At 41.7% G+C, this 12,374-nt stretch overlaps 2 protein-coding genes across 2 annotated transcripts; one reads left to right on the top strand and one right to left on the bottom strand.

The window, feature by feature from the left end:
• The first annotated feature begins 8,084 nt into the window (after positions 1–8,084).
• fkbp3 (FKBP prolyl isomerase 3) lies at positions 8,085–10,122 on the top strand. The gene is made up of 7 exons (XM_070987015.1): positions 8,085–8,215; positions 8,597–8,698; positions 8,822–8,923; positions 9,025–9,160; positions 9,285–9,352; positions 9,469–9,566; positions 9,777–10,122. The coding sequence occupies exons 1-7, from the start codon at positions 8,111–8,113 to the stop codon at positions 9,829–9,831; spliced, it is 666 nt and encodes a 221-aa protein (XP_070843116.1). The 5' UTR covers positions 8,085–8,110; the 3' UTR covers positions 9,832–10,122.
• A 233-nt stretch (positions 10,123–10,355) lies between these two features.
• Positions 10,356–12,161, bottom strand: faua (FAU ubiquitin like and ribosomal protein S30 fusion a). The gene is made up of 5 exons (XM_070987016.1): positions 12,093–12,161; positions 11,545–11,626; positions 11,240–11,384; positions 10,757–10,812; positions 10,356–10,585 (listed from the first exon to the last, which is right to left on the bottom strand). The coding sequence occupies exons 2-5, from the start codon at positions 11,617–11,619 to the stop codon at positions 10,460–10,462; spliced, it is 402 nt and encodes a 133-aa protein (XP_070843117.1). The 5' UTR covers positions 11,620–11,626; positions 12,093–12,161; the 3' UTR covers positions 10,356–10,459.
• Positions 12,162–12,374: the final 213 nt, after the last annotated feature.

The raw sequence follows: 12,374 nt of genomic DNA, 5'->3' as shown, positions 1-12,374 counted from the left end.
TGGCTCAGAAGTCTGTCCCTTTAAGCCCTGTGAGATATCATACTGGGACCAGTTCCAATTGAAACTTCAAATCCATCTTCTCTCTTTGGTTTCTAATTAGCAGTTAACAGATGATGCATCCCGGAGACAGAAGGGAGAGAGCACGTAGTGATGTACAGCAAAGCCTTTGGTGACTGATATCAACCCCTTATGCCACCCAGTTCTTGTGATTCTGAGATTTTTCAGGTGAGTGATTTCCCCTTTCCTTTGCACGCCTCAGATCGAGGGTTGGTCTGATCTCAGTTAAACTCTTAATAAGCCCCATTTCACGGCATGCAGCCAAGAGATTAGATCTGACAGGGCAGGCGTGGGCTAGTACTGAGACTACAGATCTGCAGGCTAAGCTCTGGATTGGAAATGTTCCAAAGCCTGGTGCAGCTTCTTGGATGGAGAGCTTCTCGCTGTAAGATGATACCAGGAGAAATTCCACACTCTCCACTGACCAACCCACAGGTTACAGTTCCAACTTTCTCACTGCCAGATGTTGGTGGAGTTTTCAACTTCTGACCTATCCCACCTTCCACCCTGGAGGTGCTCTGCCTGCATCACATGAAGTGTGAGCTGCTTTTTAAGCTGCAGCAGCATATGAATCATATTCCATATGATACTGAAGACATGTTCTCACAGCCCAGGGCACAAGCAGGTGAACTCACTTGCCATACGGCTTAGGGGGAGCTTATTAGGCTCTGAGCAGAAAACACATTATCCACAGTGGACCAAGGCCACCGAGAGATGATTTCCATTATGAAAGTCTTTAATTCCTCTGCTGTGAGTAGGGGGATGGGGGTGGAAAAGTGCTTCAGGAGAGGAAACCTGGCTGCTTGGCTATTGCATAGGTGCATGATATCTTAAAAGTTCATCTACTCCTGACTGGCATTGAAGGAGAAATATAAATCTGTGTTCAATACAAATGACCGACCATCTGAACTCACTGACTTTTTGCTTTATGTCTCTCCCTGTTGCTCTCTTTTCCTTGAACTTGTTTAATTAATCAAATTTGTCCTTGGGGTGTTTGCTGCATATAGAATTAGGAGATGGCTCGTAATGAAATTCAAGGCCTGCAAATTAATATATTTGAAAAGCATCGGAGGATTCAAAAAAGAGAGACATGATGGCCATGTTCAGTATTTCCTCCTATTCTTACACTATTTTCACTGGTAAACAACATTAAAAAAAGCATATTGATTTAATTCATGCTAGAACGAGCTCTACAGTAGATGTGTAGAAACTGAAAAGAAACACTTATGTCACTTCATGCGGGTGCAGTTACAACGTACAATTAAGCTGTCTTTCACTGAATATCTCAAAGAAAACCAGCAAATTAATGGTTGCACATACAGGCTGACTCCTACTACTTTTTGCACATGCATAAAACAGATGCACACTGGGCGTTCTAACCATAAACATTGAATTAACACTATGCACTATGCATCCAGACAGTGAATTACTGGCATAGCAGTGTTACAAACCATGCACCTGTTATTTATTCACACTGTTTGTGGTATTTATTATTGTTGCGCTCTTCAACAAGGCCATTTTCCCTCCTGTCAAGCCTCATTGTAAACCTCATATATTGAAAATATCAATCTTTTCGTCGGTGTGGAACAGAAAGCTGCTTCATCCATATCAACAATATGTACATACTACCCCCTTGAGGTCAAAGGCTGCAACTGCAGCCAAATAGAACTGCAGTGACCTAAATTAGATAGATAGATAGATAGATAGATAGATAGATAGATAGATAGATAGATAGATAGATAGATAGATAGATAGATAGATAGATAGATAGATAGATAGATAGATAGATAGATAGATAGATAGATAGATAGATAGATAGATAGATAGATAGATAGATACTTTTAGTCATAATCAACTAATAGCAGTTCCATTAAGATGTCAGAGTTTGCCAGTATTGCTCCATGCATACAGTGATTTAGATCTTTGGTGGAACACTGTAAGACATCTGGCTGTAATCATGGGAACTAAATGTCAGCTCACAGCAGAGAAAGTCAAACTAATATCTAATATCAACTTTACCACAAATACTTAATTGCTTAATATACATTTTCCCCCTAAGACATTGTTGACTTAATAGGAAATAAAGCATGACTGTCACCAATAACATTAATGATTGCTCTGTTCCATTTAAGCTAATTAGTGTTATTAATTACACTCATGCTTTTGCTGCTATGACTTGCCAAAATATCTGCTTTGAAAAATGCCTCTTGGTGATCGAAATCAAGGTTAACTCCAATAAAACATTAACTATAAATTCACCCATACTTATTCCTTCCTGTCTAATTTTACAGCACCCTGCTTGTACTGTATATAGTACATTGCCTGAGAGTTAGCCACTACATGCCAACATAAAGGCTGCTCAAAAATGGCTTGACAGACAGTGCTTGTGCTTGAATTGAGTGTAACTGAGGACATAGCTCTGCAAACACTATTTGAGGATTATGTTGTTTGCCGGCTCCGTGCCGAGAAGCACATCTTAGAGAATGTGTATCACTTGTTTGTGTAACCTGTAGATGTGAAGAGCTCTCAGGGGCTGCATCAAATTGAATTCTTCCCTCACTTGATATGTGAGCTCATTTAAGCTCCTCAGCTTTGCATTCCTTAGAAATATTTCGTCACAACACGATACACTAGACATGATCCTCAATCGCCTTTTCTCTTCCCCTGAAACTTTCTGTGAAGCAAGTTTCATCCAGACACTCCTAAACACAGAGAGGCGCGCTCATCACTCCAAAATGCAAAAGCAAACATTACGCTGGCGGCATCAGAATGAAAGAAAGAGACAGAGATAAGGGAAAAAGGAAAGAGAAAGAAAGATTTTAAGTAGGCCCACTGGCCAAGTGATAGCTAAAAATTCACACTTGGTCTATACACAGATGCGTATCAGGTAGATACAGGCAACATGTCACAGAGAAAACATCACATCACAATAGGAGGCACATTTTATTCAGTCATTTTGTATCAAGCAGAGAGTTATAAAGTGATTCCAGTTCTTCTGAAGCCTCCACAGTTTGTGCTTTTTTCACTACTTTTCTTTCACAGGCATCACAGGAGTGTAAATGAGACCTGGATGTCCTCTAAAGAGACAATTAGCCCTCTCCTCTTCCTCGTGAGCCTCTCAGCAGGAGTCACCGCTGTTGCTTCATAGCCAACAAGGTAGAGAAAAACCCTGCATGCCCCTGTAACACCGCTAAGTGATGGCAAATCATCACCTCACTGCTTTTCAAGGTTATGGATGAATAGAAGCAGGCAAAGTCAGTGATGAGACACGGCTTTTCTCTTGATGTTGGAGCTCTCACGGTTCGTGCGAGAATCGAAGATTTCCAGTAGAACGGCGGGACACAGACAGAGAGGCCAGATGATGCAACAAAGATGAGGCTGACATGATAACTGTGAGAGGCAGCAGGAGGCTGCAAACTGACAGAAAATATGAGGATCTCACTGTAGTTACCTGCCTGCGTGTAACTCCTCATGTACAATAACTGGCAGGGAAACATACAGCAAGATATACTCTGAGAGCACAACATGTGTCAGTGGGTTGTGTAATCAGACTGCTTGCAGTAAGCAGAGTAACAATTAAATCTAAATGTTTGAACGACATTGGTTTTAATATCTATAAAAGCTTTGATTAAAATAATTTCATCTCTCAAAGACGTTACATGTTCACTTCACAGTGAGCTGACCAAGGATGTCTACTTTCTAAAAAAAATGTGGAAAACAAAAAAAGCCTATATCTTGAAAATGTCCCATCAGTGAAAGAAATTCATGGGGTGAAATTTGAGCAGCTTCATTATTCAGTCATGGGTGGATGCAGGGGTAGCAGCTTCACAACTGTGTGGATATAAGTGACGTCAACTTTCCAAAAATACAGAAGAGGAAGCAGGAGTTAGTCCAGAAGGTGGTGCCAAAGTGTTTGTGGTGCAGGTGATGATTATTGGATTGTAGGTTGAAAAGAAGACTACTGTTCCAGTAGTGACAGACAGGTGAAGGAAGTTTTGCATTCACCGCCCAAATAAGGTGGAGTTGTTAGATAATGAACCTAACACAGCTGATCTGTACACACCAGATAAGTATACTCTCATGAATAGAGGAAATTCTCATCGGTGTGTGACGTATATAACTGTGATCAACTGTGAGGGAAATTCTCCCTGTTGATCGTTGAGAGTTGCTAATTCTCAGAAGAATTACAGACTCGGTGTGATGAATCAGGTCTCTTTAATACATGCAGCATGGAGGGAAGACTCATGCAGAGTGTCCTCTGCAGATCTCCACAATGTCTTGACTTTTATACTGTCCGGCAACAAAAGGACAACTGGTTGTCACATGCGCTTTGTGTTGGTAAATCATTCCCCCTAACAATGACCATGTGAGAGTCACACTGATCCTTTTTAGGTTTTTATGCTGTACCATAAACTGCTCAGGCACAGTGAATTTCACCCTACATTACCCCCTTCATCCTGTTTCCCTCATTGCATGTCCCCCTGTCCTCTCCCTCACCTTAGGAAGAAAGGGCCACAAAAACGTGTCCAATTCATAGACCGATTCCTGGGATTAGTAAGTCATCTAATTCCTACACAACACACATGGGCCCACAAATAACCATAAATCCTACGAGCCAGGAGTATGCATGAGTATGCATTTACAGACAACAGAGGAAGTCAGAGACAAGAGCAGCGTGAGCAGCGTGAGCAGCGTGAGCAGCGTGAGCAGCGTGAGCAGCGTGAGCAGCGTGAGCAGCGTGAGCAGCGTGAGCAGCGTGAGCAGCGTGAGCATCTTTCACAGTCAAACCTTCAGACCATCGTTGATCACGGACAAAAACAAACATAGACTACACATACTGGAGAAGTAAGAATAAATATTAATTAAAAAACTGTCTTTTTGAGACAAACTGAGCAAACTTAACACATCAAAATTAAACAGCCATTCCAATTTTGCTCTTCTGTTCACCAGAATATTTCAGGGTTTTTGTCAGCAGTTGCTTCAAAAAAATAACTTTTAAATCATCCTAATTTGTACAAAAGATACAAAATGCAATGAACTCACTCAAAACTTCTGAACAGACCATCCTCAATGGTCAGAGGAAGAATACCAGATCTCAACTGTGCAACTGAACACCTTTGTGACACATGATTCAGGGCCAAACATCTGTTCCACATGCACAAATGTCCTTAATTTAGGCTTTGACAAGATATGTTAAACCTGTTTGTGGACAAACTTCAATAACAGCTTACTTTCAGTAGAGTTAACAAGCTCTTCCTGTGGATATAAAGCACATCCTCCTCAGTAACTGAGCAAAGCTCTTTTGCCCATGTGTGATTGACTCCACTTAAACTGCTTATTTACTCTATCCTCTAAATCTATGAACCTCCAGAGAACACCATGTAGCTCCATTCTGCACAGTTTCTACAATTCAGATTCTTTTAAGCCCTTATCTGCAGAGTCAAGTTATTCACAAATATTGCAAAAAGAAACTGGAGAGAGGATCTCAGCTAGGCAAGGTCTGCTTCATAAAATGCACCATCCACCATAGGTTTAAAGGCGAATCTCTTTTAATCCAGTCAAACACCTTTTTGAGGAGGGTTTGCCTTTGTCAGTTCTAGTCCTAACAGTCGATATTGAAGGCACGGATATATTTGATACAGCTTGTTTCTTTCTAAATCCATTCTGCTCATCAACAAGACACTGTGTCACTTCTAAATACTGTCTGAGCCTGTTGTTCAGTACATTAGAAGACAATTTCTAAGCTCTAATAAGAAGGCTGATGCCCCTGTAGGTTAATTGAGGGATATTCTGGGGTCATACTTCCATTATATTGGACCAGGTTCAATAATGAACTATGCTGACAGGATTATGTCATATTTAGAGCATGCCTTGAAAAGACTTGATGAGGTTTTAAAGCGTCATTTGGGATGCCTTCTATAATGGACGCCTTCTCCACTTTTGCTTAGTCCAGAGGCCTTTCAACTTCTGAGGAATGTGATGTGGTCCTGATGTGCCTCTGTCCAAAAGCTCAAAGTCAATGCAAGTGTTCAGATGATCATTGGAGGTTATTATATAGTCCACAGCCTTTCCTCTTGGTATGGATGTAAAAGTGTCATTGCCGGGATTTATTCTTCCATTAGAGACACAGCATTTACAATCCCTAAGAAATTCAAGGAGCCATTCCCCCTGGTTGTTTATGCTCAGGTGTACAGCCACTTGAGATGAAACGTCGTCAATTTCTCCAATTGTCTTCACTGGAAATGCCACCGTTAAAGTCCCCTCATGAATGCAGCAACTAAGCAGTAGACCTGAGTCAGCAGACGACTGAAGCGCCTTCTCCTCCATCGTACAGAGGGAAGGCTTTCACCACCCCCGGCTCTCTTCTCACTGCAGGTCTGTATTGAGCAGCTTGATTCAGATCTCACATGTATGCAAATGCTACACAACACATGGAAGTTTTGCACAAAGGAAATGAGGAAGCGTAAGCAAGCGCAAAGAGGTGACAGGAGGAAGTGCTGGAAATGTCACCAAGTGATGCAAAAAAATAAATAAATATATACAGTCATGGGAAAAGATGGAAATAGAAGCTGTTTTATGTACTTTTTTTTTTTTGTTTTTTAACTTTGACTTATATTACGCAAAGCTAGTGTGAATGTTTGTTTGTCCTTGCATGTGGCCCTGCAATCGGCTGGCGACCGGTTCAGGGTGTACCCCGCCTCTCGCCCATTGTAGCTGGGATAGGCTCCAGCCCCCCGCAACCCCGAAAGGGATAGGCGGTATAGATAATGGATGGATGGATGGATGGATGGATTACGCAAAGCTCCCTGAGCTGGAATTTCCCCTCGAGGGACGAATAAAGGAATATTGAATTGAGCTACACTTCGGTCACTCGTGACAGGTGATGAAGACAACTGTGAAGTCTTTTGATTTGTGACTTGTACTTTCTCTGTCTATATCTTCTTTATTCCAGCGGGCACTCCTGAAGACCTTTTATGACACTGTGGTGGCATCAGCCATCTTTTATGGAGTGGTCTGCTGGGGGAGCAGCATCTCGACAGCTGATGGGAAGAGACTTGACAAACTGATCAAGAAGACCAGCTCTGTCCTGGGATGCCCCCTCGACTCAGTGGAGGTGAGGAGGAGAGAGGAGGATGATGGCTAAGCTGTCATCTATGATCGAGAACGACTCCCACCCCCTGCAGGACTCTTTAACAGCACTGGAGAGCTCCTTCAGCGACAGACTGCCTCACCCAAAGTGTGTGAAGGAACACTATCGCTGGTCCTTTCTTCCTGCAGCAGTCAGACTTTACAACCAGCAGTGCTCCCAGTAGACCACACACTCACCAAGACTTTCAAACTGACTGCATTATAATACACATCAACTGTGTTCACTTATACTGTGAAAATATTTAGCTCAGGTGAATTTCAACTTAAGATGCAAGATATCAATCTTTCAATTAGGTGTATTATTACTCCAATGTTCAATATCAATACTCCAGTCAGGAGTACTATCATCCAATGTGCAATATCAGTACCTATTGTTCATATTTTTCAATATTCCTTGTTTATATTGTTTATATTGCTTGTTTGATATTTAATGTCTTTTTACTGAAATTTTCCCACTGTGGGACTAATTAAGGAATATCTTATCTTGTTCATGGACCACAGTTGGTTGTAACGCCCTCCACTGACATGTTATATTTATGTGTCCACTAGGTGGCAGGAAACACGTTAGATAGATGTAACTTTCTCTAATACTGATTACTTCTTAATTGTAACTACAGGCTCACTTCAATAGTTAGGTTCTATAATGTGGTCATTTCTTCTGAATTTAGAGATGAAGGACTGATTCAGCATTTATTGTTTCTGGTGTTGATTTTTTTTTTTTTTTTTTTTTTTTTTTTTAAGTCAGTGCACTTTAAAAATAAAATCTTACTAAATTCTCAAGAATATCACCCGGCAGTTCATGCCGTCAAATAAATGTATAATATTTGTTCAGAACAAAACAAAAATTGCAAGCGGTTTTTCAAAGACGCCACGGGGGTCAAAGTTCAGCAGTTCGCCTCTCAAAATGGCGGCTGAACCAGCACGGGAGTGGAGCGATGAGCAGCTCAAAAGTGATGATTTGCCCAAAAAAGACCTTATAAAGTTCATTCAGGACAATGCGGCCCATTCGGTATGTTGCACGGCTGTAGTCCGTTTGTGGTTTTACGTTGAATATTTGTGGGTTAAAGTGTTAACGCTCACTTTGAACTGCAGCATGCTGCGTGGTTAGCTAAGAGACGCCTCATTAGCAGGGCTGCTGTGTTTGAGCATCCAGCTCGGCACTATACAACGATACAGAGCAGCATTTGTACAAAAGAGTGATGCACAATTCAGATATAAACCACGGCTTGATGTTTCATCAGACCTTGAAGAGATACATTTACTGTCTACCGGGATTTTATATATGACGAAAACCTCAATGATTTGCGCAGGAGCGATGTTACAAAGATGATGGTTAAATAAAGATAATCATCTGCTGACTTTCTCTCTCTGATTGAATTTCCCCCCACAGTTCCTCAATGAGCACAAGCTGCTGGGAAACATCAAAAATGTTGCCAAAACAGCAAAGAAAGAACAGCTGATTGTTGCCTACAACCAGCTCTTTGAAAGCAAAGTAAGTGGCCATAATGACACTTGATATTGTGCACAGTGACACTGCATCTGTAAACTGCTTGACTTCACCCGCAAGCTCCTTCAACAATGAATGTGTGATTCATGCTTTAATTGTCATCTGCAGAGGTTTAAAAGTACAGAACCAGTAGAGGAAGTGACCGAGCAGGTTAAAGCTGTCAAAATTGAAGAGAAGCCCAAAGAAGTCAAGACAGAGGTTGTTGACGAGGTATTGGTCCAGGATGTTGACTTTAGGAGATGTTAATTCTCCATCTTTGCTCTGCACATGCACCAACTATTCAAACAATGCTCCTGTGTTGCTTTTCAAAGGGTCCACCCAAGTACGTCAAGTCAGTGCTCAAGAAAGGTGACAAGACTAACTTTCCAAAGAAAGGCGATACTGTGAGCTGCTGGTATACTGGAAGTTTGGAGGATGGAACCGTGTTTGACACCAATATTCCCACAAGTATGACACATACCCAAAATACATAAATGTACTTCCTTCATGGTTCTAGATACAGATGAAATCAGTTTCCTGTGATGAAGATTCTGTCTTCAGGTTTAAACCATCAGTTTTGTTTTTCCTGCAGCGGCAAGAAAGAAGAAGCAAACTAAACCATTAAGCTTCAAAGTTGGCCTGGGCAGAGTCATCAGAGGCGTAAGTGAAACCAGTGTTTTTGTTTTTCCCTTCTGTGCATCCCAATTCCTGTCAGTTCCTCAATATGACATTTTTCTCTGCTGCACGCCATCACTAGTAATCCTTAATTTTCACAGTGGGATGAGGCCCTTCTGACAATGAGCAAGGGTGAAACAGCTCGAGTTGAGATTGAACCAGAGTGGGCCTACGGAAAGAAGGGTGTCCCCGAGTCCAAGTATCCTTTTCTTTGGCTGAATTTGTGCAGGTCATGCAAATACATGTTTATACTCAGTTCATTGTAGCTAGAGGATTTTTCCAATTTCCCTGCATGCACAGCAGGTCGAAGGTCAGGGTTGAGACTCCTCTGGAGTGTCGGTATGCTTCATTTATTTACTGTGCACATTTGAACTTACTGCTGTCATTTCCTGAACTCCAGCTCTACCAGAATTCCACCCAACGCAAAGCTGATTTTTGAGGTTGAGCTGGTGTCTGTGGATTAACCGACAAATGTTGGCCAGCATGCACTACTTTTCAAAGATGGAGAGGGGGATAAATCCTCATCAGGGTTGCTGTCGAAATACAAGTTAAAATGGCATTTGGACTGCACTGTTCTGTTTCTAGTTTGTCTCATTTCTAATCACGTTACAAGAAACAGCGACCAGTTATCAGAATGTTGTGTTGGCCTGTCAATAATGTACATATGAGATACCCTGAAACCTTATTCTGTATTTTGTTTTGGTTTTTTGCATGTACAATGTAAATGAATAAACCTGTTTCAGAGACTAAAAGAATTCATTTAGTCACTGTTTTCATTTAAATAGGGACCAATAATTTTATAAGTACACATAGGTAGGATGTCAAAATTGAGCAGATCAGTTATCACTGATGTGCTCAGCTTTAAAGTGTGATTAAAAATGTATTTTAAACAGGGTAAGAGATTTAAATTTAACAGTTTTTGTGACAAAACCGTGCAACCCCAGTTTGCTAAAAGACACCACTTTGATTGGAGAATACACCACAACAGTTCTCTTTTGTCCAAGCAAATTTTTATTCTGTATAACAGGAGAATATCTGACTCGGTAAAAACATGGGCGGTGACCGTGTTTCTCCTTGTGGGTACTGACGCGCTTAGGAGTTGGCGTTGGGTCCCTTCTTCTTTCCGAAGGTGGGCACCACGTTCACAAAGCGCCTGTTGTACTGGATGCGACGCTTAGCGCGGCCAGTCTTCTTTTTCTTCTTCTCCTGCTTGTCAACCTTGACGATGTGACAGGGAGATGCATCTGTTATTTCTCCAAGATCATGATGCAGTATGTGTTTTAATGTATGCATCTTAAAAAATAGCACATCTAAAACAACACGTACAAGTCATCTTCATACATAAATTTTACTAGAACACGAGGTGCAGGGAAAAACGTAACATCTTACCTTGGGTGTCTGTCCTCTCACTTTTCCGGCACGAGCCAGAGAGCCGTGAACCTTACCTGAAGAGGGAGAAAGTGTTAAGTGGGTTATTTCCCAGACAAACTAAAGCATGTGCAGTTTTCAGGCACTGTAATGTGCCCACAATTCAAAACTAACATGAAAACTACTACTAACTACTGAAAACATTTAGCAATTTGTGTATTCATCCAAGTCGATGATCTTACATACAATGGCTTGTGCCACAGTGGTTGTGCTGGTTTGGGTATCATGGCTGGTCTTACACAGGCAGCAGCGCGCCCAGACAAAACAAATCTGTCACGTACTGTCATTATTATATCTTTGTAATAAACAGGAAAAATGAGCTTTTGACTTATGCCCAAAGTGTCAGAAGGCCAGCTCGTTTACCGTGTCTTTGGTGGATGGGTGCCCAACTCTTAAAGTTTACATTGCTTACTAAAAACCTGCATGCTGCATTTGTGTACTGACCTCCCAGAAGCCTGCCAGCTACCTCCAGGGTGCAGTGCTCTGAGACACCGCAGGATGCCAGGGAGGCATCATCCTCCAGTGGGCATCCAGCAAGCAACAGCACCTGATCCTCAACCAGGAGACCCTCCAGACCCTGGACATGGGCCTAACAGACACCAAACAATAAGCGTTTTTATTAGAGCCCTTTCCATGAGAAACCATTACAAGGGTTCACAGAGATCACTGAAACCACTGCAGTCAGATAATGAGTACTCTGAAGTCTCTGAAAGGTCTGGTGCAGTCTCACCAACTTATAGATATTTTACCTTGATCTGTCCAACAGTCTCCTGTCCGGTCACCTCAAGGGTGTGAGTGTTCTGGGCGCGCAAGAAGAGCTGCATCTTGATGCTGGAAGAAAATATGAAAAGGCCGAGTGGCTTGAGTTATTATCAACATTACAATTGCGGAAATTATCTTGTGTCGTCGGATGTATCTGTGACAGCAGAGACCGGCTACCAATCCCGCCACGCTATGTTTGTGTCCGAGATTGTTAGATGAGTCAAACGTGAAAACACAATGATAAAGTAGACACTGTAGTTAAACTGGCAAGTTAAAATTGATGAGAAGCAGTGCAAAGCGACGCGCCTGACGCTGAACACACTTCTCTCTTATCTTGCTAAAGCTATGCTAGCGTACTTAGCCACATGGGACACGCGTTTCTTAAAGTCACTTAAAAACACATGAAATATAGCATAACTGTTCAAAATAAAGTGTTACGTGTGATAGATTTTTGTATAGGTGCTATATTAGCGTACAAAAATCTGCCAGGGTTTTACATATTTAGGGTTTTTCACTAAATTTGCACAGGCCTTACCTCGTTTGATGCTAGTCGTTCAACGCTAAGCATAGAAAGGGCTGTTTAAAGGCCGACACTGCGCATGTGTGGACTTACGTCAGACTTGTTGGACGTCGTGGCCACGCCCATCCTGCTTTGAACGGTAAACCATCTTAAATTACTCGATGGATCAATAATTGTTTTTTCCATTATTAAATCCACAATAACTCAGTAAATTGCATTGAAACGATACAAAGTCAGTTGAAGCTGTGAAAAGTCACGGAACAACCATTAAATCTTGCCCAACTAGGACATTATGAT

This window comes from Chaetodon trifascialis, chromosome 19, assembly GCF_039877785.1.
Source record: "Chaetodon trifascialis isolate fChaTrf1 chromosome 19, fChaTrf1.hap1, whole genome shotgun sequence".
Classification (NCBI taxonomy): Eukaryota; Metazoa; Chordata; class Actinopteri; order Chaetodontiformes; family Chaetodontidae; genus Chaetodon; species Chaetodon trifascialis.
Note: the sequence above shows the minus strand (reverse complement) of the source record. Positions and strands in the feature narration are given on the sequence as shown.

Bases quoted from the DNA above. Each gene is read 5' to 3' on its own strand.
- faua (XM_070987016.1), bottom strand. From the start codon at position 11,619: ATGCAGCTCTTCTTGCGCGCCCAGAACACTCACACCCTTGAGGTGACC. The intron at 11,385-11,544 runs GTAAAATATCTA...GGTGTCTGTTAG, and splicing joins AGACTGTTGGACAGATCAAG to GCCCATGTCCAGGGTCTGGA. The intron at 10,586-10,756 runs GTAAGATGTTAC...CACATCGTCAAG, and splicing joins TGAGAGGACAGACACCCAAG to GTTGACAAGCAGGAGAAGAA.
- fkbp3 (XM_070987015.1), top strand. From the start codon at position 8,111: ATGGCGGCTGAACCAGCACGGGAGTGGAGCGATGAGCAGCTCAAAAGT. The intron at 8,216-8,596 runs GTATGTTGCACG...TTCCCCCCACAG, and splicing joins AGGACAATGCGGCCCATTCG to TTCCTCAATGAGCACAAGCT. The intron at 9,567-9,776 runs GTATCCTTTTCT...CAGCTCTACCAG, and splicing joins AAGGGTGTCCCCGAGTCCAA to AATTCCACCCAACGCAAAGC.